Source organism: Podarcis bocagei, assembly GCF_964188305.1.
Source record: "Podarcis bocagei genome assembly, chromosome: 16".
Classification (NCBI taxonomy): Eukaryota; Metazoa; Chordata; class Lepidosauria; order Squamata; family Lacertidae; genus Podarcis; species Podarcis bocagei.
The window spans coordinates 34,421,799-34,438,697 of NC_138142.1; the positions used below are offsets into that span (position 1 = coordinate 34,421,799).

General features: G+C 49.1%; 1 protein-coding gene and 1 long non-coding RNA gene across 2 annotated transcripts; one reads left to right on the plus strand and one right to left on the minus strand.

The window, feature by feature from the left end:
* The first annotated feature begins 79 nt into the window (after positions 1-79).
* MUC1 (mucin 1, cell surface associated) lies at positions 80-15,933 on the plus strand. The gene is made up of 9 exons (XM_081173753.1): positions 80-602; positions 968-1,044; positions 2,460-2,593; positions 3,799-3,989; positions 4,368-4,441; positions 4,806-4,939; positions 6,221-6,408; positions 7,852-7,998; positions 14,597-15,933. The coding sequence occupies exons 1-9, from the start codon at positions 528-530 to the stop codon at positions 14,663-14,665; spliced, it is 1,089 nt and encodes a 362-aa protein (XP_081029879.1). The 5' UTR covers positions 80-527; the 3' UTR covers positions 14,666-15,933.
* LOC308575379 lies at positions 2,712-3,792 on the minus strand. The gene is made up of 2 exons (XR_014002831.1): positions 3,381-3,792; positions 2,712-2,763 (listed from the first exon to the last, which is right to left on the minus strand). It is a non-coding gene; the product is annotated as an uncharacterized lncRNA (long non-coding RNA).
* Positions 15,934-16,899: the final 966 nt, after the last annotated feature.

Below are 16,899 nucleotides of genomic sequence, written 5' to 3' on the forward strand. Positions count from 1 at the left end.
CCCCAACAACCACCACCCCTGGGGGAACCACGGAATCCCCTGAGACGGAAACCTCCACCGCCTCCACGGAACACTACACATCCTCTGGAGAAACGAGAAGCTCCACAACAATTTCCACATCTGGAATCCCAACAGTGACATCCACCACAGAATCCTCCCCAATAACAACCACCCTTGAGGGAACCACGAATTCCCATGAGACAGAAACCTCCACCACCTCTACAGAAGGATTGAGTGAAATCTCCACATCCACAGAAGAAACGACAAGGTCCACAACAATTTCCCCAAGCGGAACCCCACCAATAACATCCCCTACAGAATCCTCCCCAATAACAACCACCTTTGAGGGAACCACGAATTCCCATGAGACGGAAACCTCCACCGCCTCTACAGAGGAACCCGGGGAACATTCCACATCCTCAGGAGAAAACGAACGCTCCACAGCAACTTCCCCACCTGGGACCACCCCAACAGCAGCCCCGACTGAGCCCCCTTTGACGAATTTCAATATCACCTTCCACATCGCAATGGATTTTACTAAGGACTTGGATAATTCGTCCTCCGAAGCATACCGCAACCTGACTTGGGCAATCGGGAAGATGGTAAGCGCTGTGGCCTTTCCACCCCCCCTGGGGGAGGGGGCGCAGGGGAGGGAAATGCTGCCCCCCAGCCTCTCAGTCTGGTGGTGGGGTGGGGCCTGCTCATCTGTAAAGAGTAAGGCAGGTATCTCTCCCCTTCCATGGAGCTATGAAAGAGTCAGGGAGCTGCATCCAAGATCCCTCTAGACCTTGGCTTAATGGTGATTGTAAACCCCTTTCCGTGCGCGATCTCCTCTAGCTATGGCTGCCCCCCACTTTTCCCTCTGTGACTCTGTATCACAGGGGAGGGCAGAACCAGTCAAGGATTGGGCCCTAGAAACTGAGTTTATCTCCTAATACAAAATGCATACCTGCCCTTTCTTCCACAGTATGAGGACATTTACAACTGCTCTACGTGCCCTGCAAAATATGGGACATATCTTGGATTCACTGTGAACGGATTCAGGTATGGAAGGGGGATTAAATGAGGGCTGGTGAAAAGTGTCATGCTGGGTTTTCTGGTTCTCACAAAAACAAGAGCAGTTTCACTGCACCCACCTGCTCCCAAACCTATGCTGACTGCAAGGGTCTCATTCAGAACAGCTTGTCCTCTTTCCATAGTGCTGCAAAATACAGCTCTTGCTACTGAAAGCTTAAGAAATACCTTCACCATGCTCTTCAATATCCTTTAGTGTTGCCCAATTACCTGTAAAGTACTTCACAGCCACATGGAAACATGAAAGCAAGCTGCCAGGGCTAGGTTGGTAGCTCTGTTCATTGAATGCAAGAGCAGTAAAGGGGTCCCAATGCCAACCAAGTGTAAACTGTTTAATTATTATCTTTAATTTTACTGTTTACTATTAGATTTGAATGAATTATTGAATATTGCCATATTTGATATAAGTTGTTTATTTTAAAGTTATTTTGAGTTTTTTGTATTGGATCAGATTATTATGATTAATGTTTGATGTTTTATTATTATTTTTATATGTGTTGGAAGCCACCTAGAGCGGTTGGGGCAACCCAACCAGGTGGGCCAGGTATATATATATATACACACACACACACACACACACACACACACATATATACACACACACACAGAGCGAAATATAATTTGGTCTGAAACATACAGTTTCTCCACTCACATTTGGACGGTCACATTTCAAATCCAACATTTCCACTTTGAATATGAATTCTCTGCACCACCACCGGTACAAATCATAGTGATGCAAGGGAACTGAAAGGTCACCTAGTGCAACCGCATGCCAATGTGCCGTAAATCCACGGCCACAGCATTCTTCATAGGTGGCACTCTCCACAATAACCCTAACAAAGAGGGGTGAAACAGTTTCTGAATCAGCAAGCTCCACTATTGAAAGACTTTCAGGGTTGTTTCTTTCGGGCCAGGCACTGAAGGCCTGTTTCCACAAACCGTTGTACAACATTGAAGTGCCTTGGTGTGCTCTACACAGCCAAGCACTACATTCAAGGGCCAGAATGCAGAATGCTCAGTGGCAGAGCATCTGCTTGGCATGCGGAGGGTCCAAGGTTCAACCCCCAGCTTCTCCAGGTAAGGCTGGGAAAGACCCCCCGGTCTAAAACCCTGGAGAGCTGCTTCCAGTCAGTGCAGATGATACTGAACTGGGTGGACCAAAGGTGCAGCTCACTATATAGCGACTTCTTCTTTTCCTCTGTTTCTGCAAAGCATGCATGTTCCTCCACTGCAGGGGGAAGGAATAAAAGGCCCTTGAGGTCTTTTAAACCGTGGACCTTCTGCATGCAAAGCAGCTGCTCTTCTGCTGAGTGATGGGAGTGTGGGGCTGTCAAGCTGCAGTTCCAGATCCGCCAACGCTTCTCTTTTCCCTTTCTAATGTACAGAAATGGCTCAGTGGTGGCAGATACAACGGTACGATTCCAGGAAAGTGCAAATGTTTCCACCGAAGTGATCAGAACTGCTCTGAGCAACGCAACAGAAGACCAACGGCAGGGTCTCAACCTGACTCAGATTGAAGGTGAAGGGCTGAAGGATGAACAGTGGGGGGCTGGCTACTACAGCAAAGCATCCCTCGGGCTGGGTCTGCAACACAAGACTCAGAGCCCCTCATGCATCTCCAGGCACAGAATTCCCTACCTGGAGGTTTAGGCAGGTTTCCGGCCCTCATTGCTGAAACTGGGATGATTTCTGTAGATTAATATGCACACCGCAGATTGCATTATGCAAAACAACAGCATGATGCTCAGGCATCAAACACACCAAATATTTATGGCCCTTTGGTTGGACACCAAAGTAGCTTCTCTATCTATTGGCACAAGGATTTCTCCCTGCACAGGAGAATGCTCTCCGCTCACCGCACCCCTCCTGAAAGTGCTCTGGGGTTTCCCCCCAGACCTCTGGAGCAGATCTGGAGAGGGCACAGGCTTCACTTGGGCAGGGAGGGAGGAGAGGGGGAAATTGAGCAAACAGCAAGCCTTGCGAGCACAGGACGCAATAGCTGAATGCCGCCCGTTTCAGCTTGCCCCCAAGTATCCTGGGAATAGTGCTTGAGCGCTCACAGAGCTATGATTCCAAGCATCCTTAGCAAACCGCTTCGCGGGATCCTTGCAGATATCCCATGCATTTAAACATATGGTGGGTACAGAGCATGACGGATGTATTGAGGTTGCAGAATCCAACTTCTTTTACCACAGATGATCTACCCAGTGAGCTATGGGTCTTCCCCACAGATTTCCCATTCCTCCCCAAAGGGAGAGGAGTAAATGGACATGGAGGGGACTCCCACTGGAAACACCTGTTCCTACCTACACACTCTTTTCATTGTGGGGTGATGGTGGGCTGGAACGCTTGACTGTGGAGGCAGCTTTCGGGTCTCCTTCCGGGGACTCCTCCTGCTCCAGCTGGGGGGCCCCTCTCGCCCCATTGATCTGCTTCCTGCTCAGGTGGTGCCCATAGAAAGAGCAGGAAGAGATGCTCAAACTTCAACAAACCCCGCAGGTGACTATATATGGGGATGGAGATCAATGGAACTGAGAAGGGCTGGGAGTGGGACAAATGCAAAGAAGGGGGCTTCCCGTAATCCTGAAAGTAAGACTCCAACCCAAGCTTGAGCACCTCTAGGCACAATCCCTGAGCAGGGCAGCAGGCCTGCCTCTTCTTCCTCCCCCACAAATCTTTTCCTTCAGGGAGGGGTCCTAATGACATCGTATCCTTTCACCTCAGTGACCAAGAAGGAGATTCCAACGAAACCTTCTCCCACCCCAGCTAGCACCAGCTCAAAGACAACCACACCTAAGCCTCCCACAGAGAAAACGTTCACCATCACTTACCACATCACAATGAATTATACTGAGGACTTGTCGAATCCGTCCTCCAAAGCGTACCAAAACCTGACTGCGAAAATCGAGAAGATGGTAAGTTCTGTGGCCTTTCCACCCCCCTGGGGGAGGGGGCACATGGGAGGGAAATGCTGCCCCCCAGCCTCTCAGTCCGGTGGTGGTGTGGGGCCTGCTCATCTGTACAGAATGGGGCAGATATCTCTGTGCCACTGCAGAGCTATGGGGCTTCCAGGTTTGTGACGCAGTTTCCTGGGGATTGTCTGCCCCTATATGCAGTCTTCTATTCCCCCTCGTCTCTGCTGCCCCACACGTTCTCCTCTGTGCCTCTCTTTTCCTGTGGCGTGGGGTGAAGAGAAAGTGAGAAGGGCTGACTTCATCCCAGCCATGTCTCAAGCCTCAGAAAAAGAGTTAATAGCATAATACAACATCCGTACTACCCTTTTCTTTCCGCAGTATGTGGATGTTTTCAACTGCACAGGATGCTCTGCTGAAGGGAAATATCTAGGATTCACGGTGAATTCATTCAGGTACGGAAGGGGGATTATATGAGGGCACCCACCTGAGCTAGGTGGGTCGTGGGTCCAGCTGAGTATAGGGCAGCTTCCTGTGTCTCTCTGTGTTTCTGCTAAGCATGTACATGTCTCCACTGCAGGGGGTGGAACAGATGGCCCTTGAGGTCCCCTCCACCTCTACAATTCTGGTTTCATGCCAATTGATGGTCAGGCAGAAAACAATCCTCTCTGGCCGCGTTCCCTGGCAAAGCCAGAGATTTAAACCAAGGACCTTCTGCATGCAAAGCAGCTCCTCTTCTGCTGAGTGATGGGAGTGTGGGGCTGTCAAGCTGCAGTTCCAGATCCGCCAACACTTCTCTTTTCCCTTTCTAACATACAGAAATGGCTCAGTGGTGGCAGATACAACGGTACGCTTCCAGGAAAGTCCAGATGTTTCCGCCGATAAGCTCCGCACTGCTCTGAGCGACGCACCTGAAAACAAACGGCAGGGTCTCAACCTGACTCAGATTGAAGGTGAAGGGCTGAAGGATGAACAGTGGGGGGCTGGGTACCACAGCAAGGCATCCCTCGGGCTGTCTCTGCGACACAAGACTCAGAGCCCCTCGTGCAGCTCCAGGCACAGAATTCCCTTCCTGGAAGTCTAGGCAGGTTTCCGGCCCTCATTGCTGAAACTGGGGTGATTCCTGTAAATTAATATGCACACAGCAGATTGCATTATGCAAAACAAGAGCATGACACTCAGGCAGGTCTAGGCAGGTTCTAGCACTCAGTGTTGCTTTTACCGATTAGTATGCTCATTGCACATTGCATTATGCAAAACAATGACATGATGTTCAAAGCAGAGAATGCACCATACATTTCAAGGCCCTTTTGTGGACACCAGTGTAGTGCTAGATCTCTTCCTCCATCAGCATGAGGATTTCTTCTTGTGCAGGGGAACGCTCTCCCCTCCCCACACCCCTCCTGAAACTGTTCTGGGGTTCCCATGGCCTCCTGGAGCAGATCTGGAGGGAGCACAGGGTTCACTTTGGAAGGTGGGAGGAGAGCGAGGACTGTCTCATTCACAGGCAAAAATCCTTGTTAATGGTTAAACACCAAACATTTAAGCAAACCACCCCTACCTTGCCCCTGGATCCTGGGAACTGCACTTTACCACAGGGAGCTACAATTCCCAGCACCTTTAGAAAAGTACAAATCCCATAATCCTTCAGGGTATTCCATTCAGACAGGGGTCTCTCCCAGCCTTACCTGAAGATGCCAGGGACTGAACTTGGAACCATCTGCACACAACGCAGATGAGCCATGGATCCTCCCCACAAATTTTCCATTCCTCCCAAAATGGTCATGGAGGGGACTCCCATTTGAGACGCCCATTCATACCCATTCCTGCAGGTTTAAGGTTGGCTTAGCTGCTTCACTGGGCTTCTCCAGAGGCTGCTGCTGCCGCAGCTGGGGAGGGCACCTCTCCCCCCACGGATCTGCAGTGTCCAAAGAAATAGCAGAAAGGGACAATAAAACAGGGGGTGGGACATCAACAACACCCTCAGATAGCTAGGAGGACAGAGATCAACAAACTGCTCTTGAATGAAATGGAAAATGGCTGATGGTGAAAGGCAGTGAAGGGGGCTTTCGGTTACAAAGGCGTATGGAATCCTGAAAATTGAATCAAATCTTGCCCACCTCTAGTACCAATCCCCGAAGAGGACCACAGGCATGTCTCTTTTTCATCAGCCACAAATCCCTCAGGTGTTTCCCTAAAGTGGGTTATTAATGGGGTTCTTTGCTATCTTCCAGTGACCTCAGACGCCACGGAACCCCCCAAACCCTCAAAAGCAACTTCCCCCCTGGCAACCACCTCGACTACAACCTCGACTACAACCACCCCAACCACTCACTCAGAGACTGTCCCAGGCTGGGGCATTGCTCTCCTCGTCTTAGTTTGCATCCTTCTTCTCCTGGCGCTCATCGCCTTCCTGATCCTGGTAAGCCTCTCAGCCTTCTTTCTCAAAATCAAGCTGGTGGAGGTGCAGACCCACTGGGTCCAAAACAACATCTCCGCCACCAGCTACATCAACCCGCCAGGCGGCTGGAGACTCAGGGAGCTGGCTCTATATAGACTCAGAGCCAGAGGTGCAATACTAGTGGGTGTGGTTTGGGCAGAGCCAATGGACCACCTGGCAGATATGGGGAACATAAGAAAGAACCTGCAGGATCAGGCCTCGTGTCTATCTAGCTTAGCAGCCTATTACTCAGTAGTGAATCAGACGTGCCTGGCGATTTCTAGTCCTCATTGCCATAACCAGAATAAAGGTTAAGGAACCCCTGACCATTAGGTCCAGTCGTGACCGACTCTGGGGTTGCGGTGCTCATCTCGCTTTATTGGCCGAGGGAGCCAGCGTACAGGTTCCAGGTCATGTGGCCAGCATGACTAAGCCGCTTCTGGCGAACCAGAGCAGCGCATGGAAATGCCGTTTACCTTCCCGCCGGAGCGGTATCTATTTATTTACTTGCACTCTGACGTGCTTTTCAACTGCTAGGTTGGCAGGAGCAGGGACCGAGCAACGGGAGCTCACCCCGTTGCGGGGATTCGAACCGCCGACCTTCTGATCAGCAAGTCCTAGGCCCTGTGGTTTAACCCACGGTGCCACCCGCGTCCCTATAACCAGAATATTCTGGTATATAGTATATAACCAGAATATTCTGGTATATAGCCAGAATAAATGAGGCAAATTAGTGTGCACGTTGCAGATTCCATTGCACAGAACAACAGGGTGATTGCCAGGCTGCGCATGCACCATAGTGCACTGGGTAAAATGAAACATAGAGCTAATCTCTTGTCCCGTCAACCCTCCTGTCTTCCTTGCCACCCCAGTATATGCCCTTTGGAGGTACTGCCACGGAGCATGGAAGTGCCATTGAGCTGCTGTGGCTAAAGAGCCTTAAGAAGAGCCTTGCTGGATCAGGCCACAAAGACCCATTTATTCCAGCCCCTTGTTTTCCACTACAGCAGCCAAGCGCCTGCCTCCAAAAAACTCACAAACAGGGCAACAATAGCAGCAGCTGTTACTTTTTCCCAACTGGCATTCAGAGGTAGAGTGCCTCTGGAGCTGGAGGCTTCCTTTAGCTACCCTAGCTAATACCCTTTGATTGCTAATCGCTCTTTGGCCCCACCTACTAGCGGCATGTCGCCCTCGGAAGGTTGCCCAGAAGGGAATGCAGCCCGCTGATGAAAATAGCCTCCCCATTTCTGTCATACGTTGTTACTCAGAAGTAGAACTTGGAATCCTAGCACTGTAGAGTTGGAAGGGACCCAACAGGTCATTTAGTCCAACCCCCTGCTCTCGCAGCTCTCTCTCACCTTCCCCATCCATCTCTCCCAGCAACATGACCTTTCCTTACTCTTACTCTTCTTCACTCCCTCCCAGATCATCTACTGGTGTCGACGGAATCACCGGGGGAAGCTTGATTTGCTCAGCAACCAAGACTCCTACCACGTCATGAGTGAGTACCCGACGTACCACACACACGGGCGATACGTTGCCCCCGGAAGCAAGCCTAACCCATACAGCGAGGTGAGCAAGAGTCACTCACCCAACCCCAATCCTGGGGTGCTCTTTAGTGACAAAGGACATAGTACATAGGAATGTTAGAAGCTGCCATGCCCCCGAATAAGCCCATTGGTCCATCTAGCCTAATAGTGTCTTCACTGACTGGCAGGGGCTCTCCATAATTTCAGACAGGGGGGCCGGAGATGCTCTCACCTGAGCTATGGCCTTTCCGCTTAAGAGAAAGATTCTAGTCCTCAAATTTCTGAATGGAGGGCTGATTAAAACAGGATGCTGATTTATACAGACTCAGATCGTTGGTCCATCTAGCTAAGTGTTGTTTGCACTGACTGGCAGCCCTACCTAGAGATGCAGGGAATTGAACCTGGGACCTTCTACATGCAAAGCAGATGCTCTACCCCTGAGCTACATCTCTTCCCTCAGAAAGAAAGGCCTCATGATTCTAAACACAGGCCTGAGACCATAGCTCAGTCGGTATAACATGAGCCCCTTAACCTGAAGTTCATGGGTTCGAGTCCCATGTTGGTTGAAAGATTTCTGCATTGCAGGGGGTTGGACTAGATGACCCTCGTGGCCCTTTCCAATTTTACAATTCTATGATTCTATGGAACAGGAATGGAGGAAGCTGCCTTATACAGAGTCAGGCCCTTGGTCAATCGAGCTCAGTTTCTGTTTCCATTCCTAGTGCCTCCCCTACCTATACCTTTCAAATCTAATTCCTATCCTCCCCCCCCCCCCCAAAAAAAGAAGCCCCATAGAAACAGTTAATGGTTTCAGGCAGGCAGGCATGAATTTGCCACATGGCACCTACTTGTCACCAGTGTTATTTATGTGGGGCTCTGGGGAGGTGCGCCTGGTAGCTTTCAGGAACAATTTAAAAGCATTCCTGTTCATCCAGGCATTTGATGGCTGAAAGACATTGTTCCTGGCAACCCTGGGTTCACTGTCTGAGGGACTGTTTTTAAATGCTGTTAGAAAGTTTTAACTGTTTTTAGAATTATTATTAATAATAATGTGCTGCACATCTGACTGGGCTACCCCAGCAACTCTGGGCAGCGTCCGACACATTAAAAGACATCAAACATTAAAAACATGCCTGTACAGGGTTGCCTTCAGATGTCTTCAGAATGGTGTGTGTATTATTATTATTATTATTATTATTATTATTATTATTATTATTATTATTTATTAGTGTTTTTCTCACCCTGGGCACCTTCAGGAGGAAGGGCGAGATATGAATTGAAATAATAATATTTTTAAAAAACCTCCCACATTGACATTAGAGGGACTCCAGGAGCTTAAAATCTGAAAAATTGCACAGAAGAAGGTAAACAAATGCAGACTTTCAATCAGGCCTTAAGAATTGGAGGGGTTGGGGCCTAATGGGAACTATCCCAAGCCCCACCATGTTTGCAGGCGAGATGGGGCCGCAAGTCAGTTGTTTGCCTCTGATTACTCCTGCCTGTCCTACTCATTTCCCTACCCTGTATTACTCCCCCTGTGTCAGCCTTTACTTTGCAATCCCCTTGCGGGCAGAGACCCTGCTCGCTGAGCGACGTCAAGGGGTTTTCCCTGCAGCCAACATCTCTGCCAGTCATGATGGAGGACACCCGGAAGCCCCTGCCTCTCATCCTTCATGACACAACGGTTTCACCCTGCCCTCGAACCCCAGAGCGGGTTTCCCTGCCCTCCACCTCTGCCCCTGAGTTAATCTTTAATGGGGCAGCCGGTGCGAAAGGCCGCAGCTGTGGTCACCGTGGCAACGGCTGCTTCGGCCAAGGCTTCGGCCTAGCGCGCCCGAGGCAGCCTTCGACCGGTTGCCATGGAAACCGTTTTCCTTCCTCCAAGGCTGAGGCCTGGGGAACTTCCACAGATAACAAGCTTCCTGACAGGCCGCTGACCCTTGAGAACGGTCAGCGTGACTGTCATGGCTGGGTAGGCCATGTTGCCAAGGCGACCTGCGCCAACCGACCCCAGCAGGGCCTCCCGGGCCTTAGGTGGCTCTCAGGAAGGGGTGGGTGCCATTGCGCATGTGGCAGGGAGAGGCCTGCTAAAGTCACCCCCCGCTCGCTCCCCACAGAGCCGGGTGCATCTGTCCTGTTCCCTAAGCAGCTCTGCTGAGCAAACATGGAGACGTTGAGCAAATATTTAGCTCGGCGCCCTGGGACTGTTTGCAAATCGAGGAGGAAGGGAGAGAGAAAGGGGAGGGCAGGGTCAAGCCTGGCACCGCAGGTCCCTGGAATGGCTTCACCCTCCTCCCTCCCGCCCTGTGCTCTTGCTGCAAATGAATACAGCGGGCATCACTGGTTAGACCGGAGCGGGGGGACGTGGTGGTGGTCCCAGGCTAGGACTGAGCCCCTTTGCCCTTGGTGTGGTTGCCTGGGGATACGTGGCCAGCACCTCAGCTGGCCTGGCCGCTCCCCAGCCTCGTGACTGGGCAATGTTTACACACGACATTGAGCTGCTTGTGATGTTTCTGGCTGCCTTCCAAGGCTCTTTCCTCAGCAGCTGGCTGCTGCTCCCAGCGTTTTTAACCCCTCTGGGAAGGCGACATTCAGTGGGGTCGATCTGGGGGCCCCTGGATGTTGGGACAATTGCATGCACACGGCCCTTGAGGTCAGCTTGCTCCACTTGGCTTTTTCCTTATCGGAAGGGGATAAGCAAGGCGCTAGCCCTCAGCGTTCCACAGGGAAAGGTGGAAATGCACCGGAGCCCTTCGTTTCTCTCCGTTTCCTCAGCAGAAAAACAGGGGAAGTGAAGGACGTGGAGGGCTGTATCCAGTGTCTGTGCTACTCAGAGCAAACCCATTGCAATGGATGGCGGTGGCAAACATAGCTCCCCAACAGGTCAACTCTAAGGAGAACTTAGGCCACAACCTTAAGCACTATAGTAGCACTTTAGATAGTCATGGCTTCCCCCTCAAAAAATAATTATAGGAGCTATAGTTCGTTTGGGGAGCTAAGAGTTGTTAGGACACCCTCAATTTGTCTCCTAGACTGACAATTTCCAGAGTTTCCTGGGATTGACTGTTAAACCACTCTATCGATGGCTATATTCTACCTCCCCTGTTGGAGGCAGAGCTGCTGATGTGATCAGGTCCCGCTTTAATAATAATAATAATAATAATAATAATAATAATAATTATTATTATTATTATTATTATTATTATTATTATTATTATTATTATTATTATTTATTATTATTATTTATACCCCGCCCTCCCCAGCCAAGACCAGGCTCAGGGCGGCTAACACCAAATACCAAAACGATTAGAATACAGCTTTAAAAACAACATTAAAATACAACATTAAAACATTAAAATGCAGCCTCATTTCAGTGGATCTCAATCAAAAACTTTTGGGGGGATAAAAACATCAAGTCTTCACCAAGGCTAGCTATCCAGACTGGTCCTATGTGGGCCAGAAAAAAGCCAGGGAAGTCCCCAAATAGGAGTTCCAACTCAGAAGGAGAAAGGAAAAAAGAAAGAGGGGGAGGGAATCAAATTGATTCCAAGCCAAAGGCCAGGCGGAACAACTCTGTCTTACAGGCCCTGCAGAAAGAAATCAGATCCTGCAGGGCCCTGGTCTCATGAGGCAGAGCGTTCCACCAAGCTGGGGCCAGTGCTGAAAAGGCCCTGCCTCTGGTTGAGGTTAATCTGACTTCCTTAAGGCCCAGGACCGCTAGAGTGTTGCTATTTATGGACCTTAAGGTCCTCCGTGGAGCATATCAGTCTTTCTATGGCGGCATCTGCTTGGCCACTGTGAGGACAGGGCCACTGGTCGGATCCTGGAGGCCCCTTCTGATGCTCTTATGGGTTACATTGAGGGAAGTGTCTCAGGTCCATGCCCTCCCAGTGGACTTCCTTTTCTGATGGACCGCTGTGGGGAAAAGGATGCTGGGTTAAATCGGCCTTTGGCCTGATCCAGCAGGGCGTTCTTATGTTCCAACAATGGCCAATCAGACCATCCTGTGAAGCTCATGACCCACAGCTGGGACAGAGCCACCCATGTGGGAAACCTTTAGCCCCCCCCCCCAGATGCTGCTGAACTACAACTCCCATCAGTCCCAGCAAGCATGACCCACCGCCAGCAATGATGAGAGTTGCCTTTCATCAATTTTTTGAGGGCCAAAGGTTCCCCACACTTACACAAGATGGAGGCACCGGCAGCCTTTGGGAGACCCTTGAGGTTTGCAGAAGTGCAAAGAAAATATTTTGAAGGGGGGAACCTAAAGAGCAGGGGTGCCAAAAACAACCGAGTAAAGACAGAGCATGTTCAGTGAGGCTTAGTGCCTTTTGTTTGGGGTGGGTGGAATGGTAAAAGGTAAAGGGTCCATTAGGTCCAGTCACGACCGACTCTGGGGTTGCGGCGCTCATCTCGCTTTATTGGCCGAAGGAGCCGGCATACAGCTTCCGGGTCATGTGGCCAGCATGACTAAGCCGCTTCTGGCGAACCAGAACAGCGCACAGAAACGGCGTTTACCTTCCCGCCGGAGCGGTACCTATTTATCTACTTGCACTTTGACGTGCTTTTGAACTGCTAGGTGGGCAGGAGCAGGGACCGAGCAACGGGCGCTCACCCCATCGTGGGGATTCGAACTGCCGACCTTCTGATCGGCAAGCCCTAGGCTCTGTGGTTTAACCCACAGCGCCACCCGCATCCCTTCTGGGTGGAATGGAGAATGCTGCAAAAGGGCAGGGCTGGCGGGCGGGCTGCAGCCTCAGCACTCTGTGTTGCAACTGGGCCCACCTGGTTTGAATGTACAAGCCGTTTTCGTGTTCCCTTGGCTCAAGGTCACTCACAAAGATGTTTTCAAAAGCAAGGCTAAGGGATGTTAACAATGTTCCAGGAAGCCTTCACACATGCCGGCCCTTACCAAGGCAAAGCTGTCCACAGGTGGCGTCATCCAAAATCTGCCTCCCCACTCTGCAATAGTACCCTATTTCTGCCACTTGCCCCACCTGTACACCTTGCAGCTGAGCTGCCCTTATTTGCTCATATCCTCCAAGTTCCAACCTTTTTAGCATGCAAAGAGGCACATTTGTTTGCTTTTTATTGTTACGTGACAAAATAACTCCTCGTGCCTTTGCTGGGTACAGGAGGCATAAAACTTCTTTTATGGGGCCTGATGACTGGCACGCCTCACAAAAGAATTTTGGACATTTTCGCTTCTGGACTTCCCTGTTGCCAAGGTAAAGGTCTCAGTGGCCTTTTGTGTAAATAGAATTTACACAGGACATGCCAATATTCAGAATTTTAAAACCTATGTTTGTCCATGCGTAAGTTATTCAGTCCAGTGTCAAATCAAGAAGGATGAAGTTTTACATGGCCAGGAGGCTTTGTTGCCCCCAAGCTATAAACTCACGAGTCTGTGAATGGGTCAAGATTTGGACCCACGTCTCCCAGTTTAAACCCTTTCAGATAAGCAGGTTAGAATCATAGAATCATAGAATCATAGAGTTGGAAGAGACCACAAGGGCCATCGAGTCCAACCCCCTGCCAAGCAGGAAACACCATCAGAGCACTCCTGACATATGGTTGTCAAGCCTCTGCTTAAAGACCTCCAAAGAAGGAGACTCCACCACACTCCTTGGCAGCAAATTTCACTGTCGAACAGCTCTTACTGTCAGGAAGTTCTTCCTAATGTTTAGGTGGAATCTTCTTTCTTGTAGTTTGGATCCATTGCTCCGTGTCCGCTTCTCTGGAGCAGCAGACAGGTTGCTGTTGAATGTTCACAGGATCAGAGCGCGTAAAACTGTTGGCAAGCCTGTGCAGATTACTCTACTTTCTCTCTATGCTGTATCCAGTTTTACTCAAAACTAAATCAACTGAAATGCCCGTTAGCCATTAATGGCCATTCATGTCAATGGATCTGCTCTAAGTAGGGATGAATGGTCCTGCCCATTTAGAGTCTCTCTGATTCTCATTTTTCCAAGCTTGGTTTCAGTTATCCACCTTCCTACTGTGGTTTGTGATTATTTTTTTTTGGGGGGGGGGAGTAGGGAGGCGGAATCCTCATGAAAACTCATCAGCTTATTAGTACAAATTTCTCCTTTCAAAACTCACATTTTTGTATGCAGTTTTGACTTAACATACATATCTTTGCAAATGATTTATTCTAATATAATGCATTTTGTATGTGTTATATCCCCACAATATAGACATTTTTAGTAAACGTTATTTGGGGAATTGCATCTCAGAATTCAAAGTACAGATTTCAAAGAAGGGCTGTGTTTCCATTCTTGTATTGTTTTGGAAAGTCCGAATTCAGTAGCTTCTGCTGCAAATACAAACTGAATCTATTTTCTCTCCCATCCTTCAGTTTGAGTTTGAATAATATTGAATACAACACACTAGACAGATAGAAATTCCATTGGGGGAACTTTTTCTGGCACAGCAATGCAAGAAGCATTGCATCTACTGTTCCATTTCTCTCTTACTAATGGCAGAGGAGCAAGGCCATTAGAGAAGTTGGCAACCCTGGAGCCAAATATGTGAATATGGTTAGTCGCTCAGCAGGGGATGTTTAGCGCCAAAGCACAACTTCCTACATGTCTTAGGTGATTGTACTAACCATTTCCTTTCTCTCTGTGTTTTTCCCACAGAATCTTCCCAGGAATGGTAACGCTCCCTTCTCCTACACCAACCCCACAATGGCCAATGATGAACTGTAGGTGGAGCGCACCCTACAGTTGGACTTGGCAAGGGGGGGTTAGCCAGAACCTGGCTGAGCCAGGTAAATTCAGGGATATTGTTGAGCTTCGGTGTGAATATGGGAAGGATGAGTTCTGCAAACAAGCTTGGAAATAGACACTCGCCTACTCACCTGTGGTGAGTTTCAAATTGCCTGAAGGCGAACAAGCAGCACAATTTCAACAACTAAAAAAATCTCTTCTATAGATGTGCCAAAAAAATCCACCCCTTGCAAATGTGTGGTGAGCAAGCAACTCTCTCCAAAGCAATGAGGACAACTAGAGAATGCTTTGCAAAGCTAGCTGTGTCCCTCAAGCTTGGAATGTTATGCTCTGTTCAGCGGAACTCCCTGTCACAAGGATCTCACCGGGGCTCAAATGATCAATGGGAGATTCTCTTGCACTGGACAAATTAACTAAGAAGATGAGGACGAAAGGAAACCACCTAAGCTGCTGAACTGTAAATTCTGAGTTTCCAGACTATTTCCCCCATCACCACTATGAAAAAGTTGAACTTTTTTTGCTTTTACTTTTACTAATTATTTTTATTTTTATTAATATTAATATTCTATTAGTGATTTTTGTAAAAAAATTCAAACTGCAATATAGGAGATCAACATGTACATAAATATGCAGGTCCTGCTTTCCAAACGCTCACTCTGCAAGAATTCACATATCCAAACATGAGGAATTACTACCCAAACCTACACATTGCAAATTCAGATATGCAAACAGAGAGCATTTTTTACTTCCTTGTTTGCCTTTTGCTGGTTGGCTGAGGAACAGAACTGAACCGTAGCGATCTGTATTTTAGTAAGGTTTCAGAGGATTTTCCTTAGGGGTGGGTTTAATCTGTATTTATTTCTGATGGCTTTTAGAGGCCAAACTTCCATGGCTGGGAACACATTAGAAATTCCCCCATAGGAATCAATGGAAATCGTCGACTCCTTATATGAACTCTTGCCTCCCGGACGATTTCCAGGGGACGCATTGTGTTCAGATAGTGGGACCTGAATGAACTGCCTTTTGGGGGAGATTTGTCTGATTAGGATGCAAAATCTCAACCCCTGTGAAACCTGGGAGAGGGCAGAGTGCAATAATCAAAATAGCCGTGCTCCAATCTTTTCTCTCCCCCCCCCCATCCTGCTCCACACATGGAACAATCCTTGCTCCAGACAACCTTGCCATCTCTGAATACTAGTTGCGAGGAATCACAGGTGAGGAGAATCACTGTTGTGCTCATATCCTCCTTGTGAGCCAGTGGCGTAGCGTGGGGGGTGCAGGGGGGGCCGGCCACACCGGGCGCAACATCTGGGGGTTAGGGTTAGGGGGCGCAAATCCACAGGTTAGGGGGCGCAAATTACTTGCCTTGCCCCGGGTGCTGACAACCCACGCTACGCCACTGTTGTGAGCTTCTTGTTGGGGCATCTGTGAGAATAGATACAGGATTAGGTGGGCCATTGCCCTGATGCAGCTGGGCTTTGTTTATGTTCTTAAGCTACAGCATGTTCCCCCCCAAGTGAGAATACAGAGGGGCAAGTTGCATCTTGACCTGATTTCCTCCACCTCAACATGAAAAAGTTCCAGAGGAGTCAAACCCAGACGCATGAAGGAACAAGATTAACCCGAAATATTTATTTAAGGTGGAGAGGAAAAGAGTGTGCCCTTTCTTGCCAACCCAGGATCCTTAAGCCTCAACGCTGGGGTTACCTCTTCCCCCCCCCCAAAAAAAACCCCTATGCTTCCATAGGGATGCTGTCGTTCCAGATCTGCATTGTACAGGAGAAAGTCCACAGTCCTCTCCATACCGGTTTCTAACCAGTCAGCATTGTAATGCTAAATGCTTTGGAGGGGAGGTTTTTGAAAGCCAAATTTGGCAACTGCCTTATCTGCAAATCCTGGTGCTCGTGGGTGGTGTCTCGGTGGACAGTTTTGTACAACAGCAAACCTCAAAATTCTTGGGTGAAGGGTTTTGGAGTTGTGGGGGGAGGCAAACAGGGCGTGGGGAGGAAGGGGAAGTGCCGTGGCTTCTGTGACAAATTCTATATTTATAACATTTAACAATAAACGGATCTACGTTGGTATCGAGGGTGTGTTGCCTTCTTTGCTTTTGGGGTAGGGACTAGGAACTTCAGAGAGAATTGGGTCTCTTTTTATCACCTGGCTAAGGCTGCAAAGTTTTTTTACTGGCTTGGCTGACACACACAAAGCGATGG

What these genes read in the sequence shown, in the direction of transcription:
- MUC1 (XM_081173753.1), top strand. Translation starts at nt 528, where the DNA reads ATGGATTTTACTAAGGACTTGGATAATTCGTCCTCCGAAGCATACCGC. An exon ending in TTCACTGTGAACGGATTCAG is followed by an intron (nt 1,045 to 2,459) that starts GTATGGAAGGGG and finishes TCTAATGTACAG; the next exon opens with AAATGGCTCAGTGGTGGCAG. An exon ending in CAACCTGACTCAGATTGAAG is followed by an intron (nt 2,594 to 3,798) that starts GTGAAGGGCTGA and finishes CTTTCACCTCAG; the next exon opens with TGACCAAGAAGGAGATTCCA.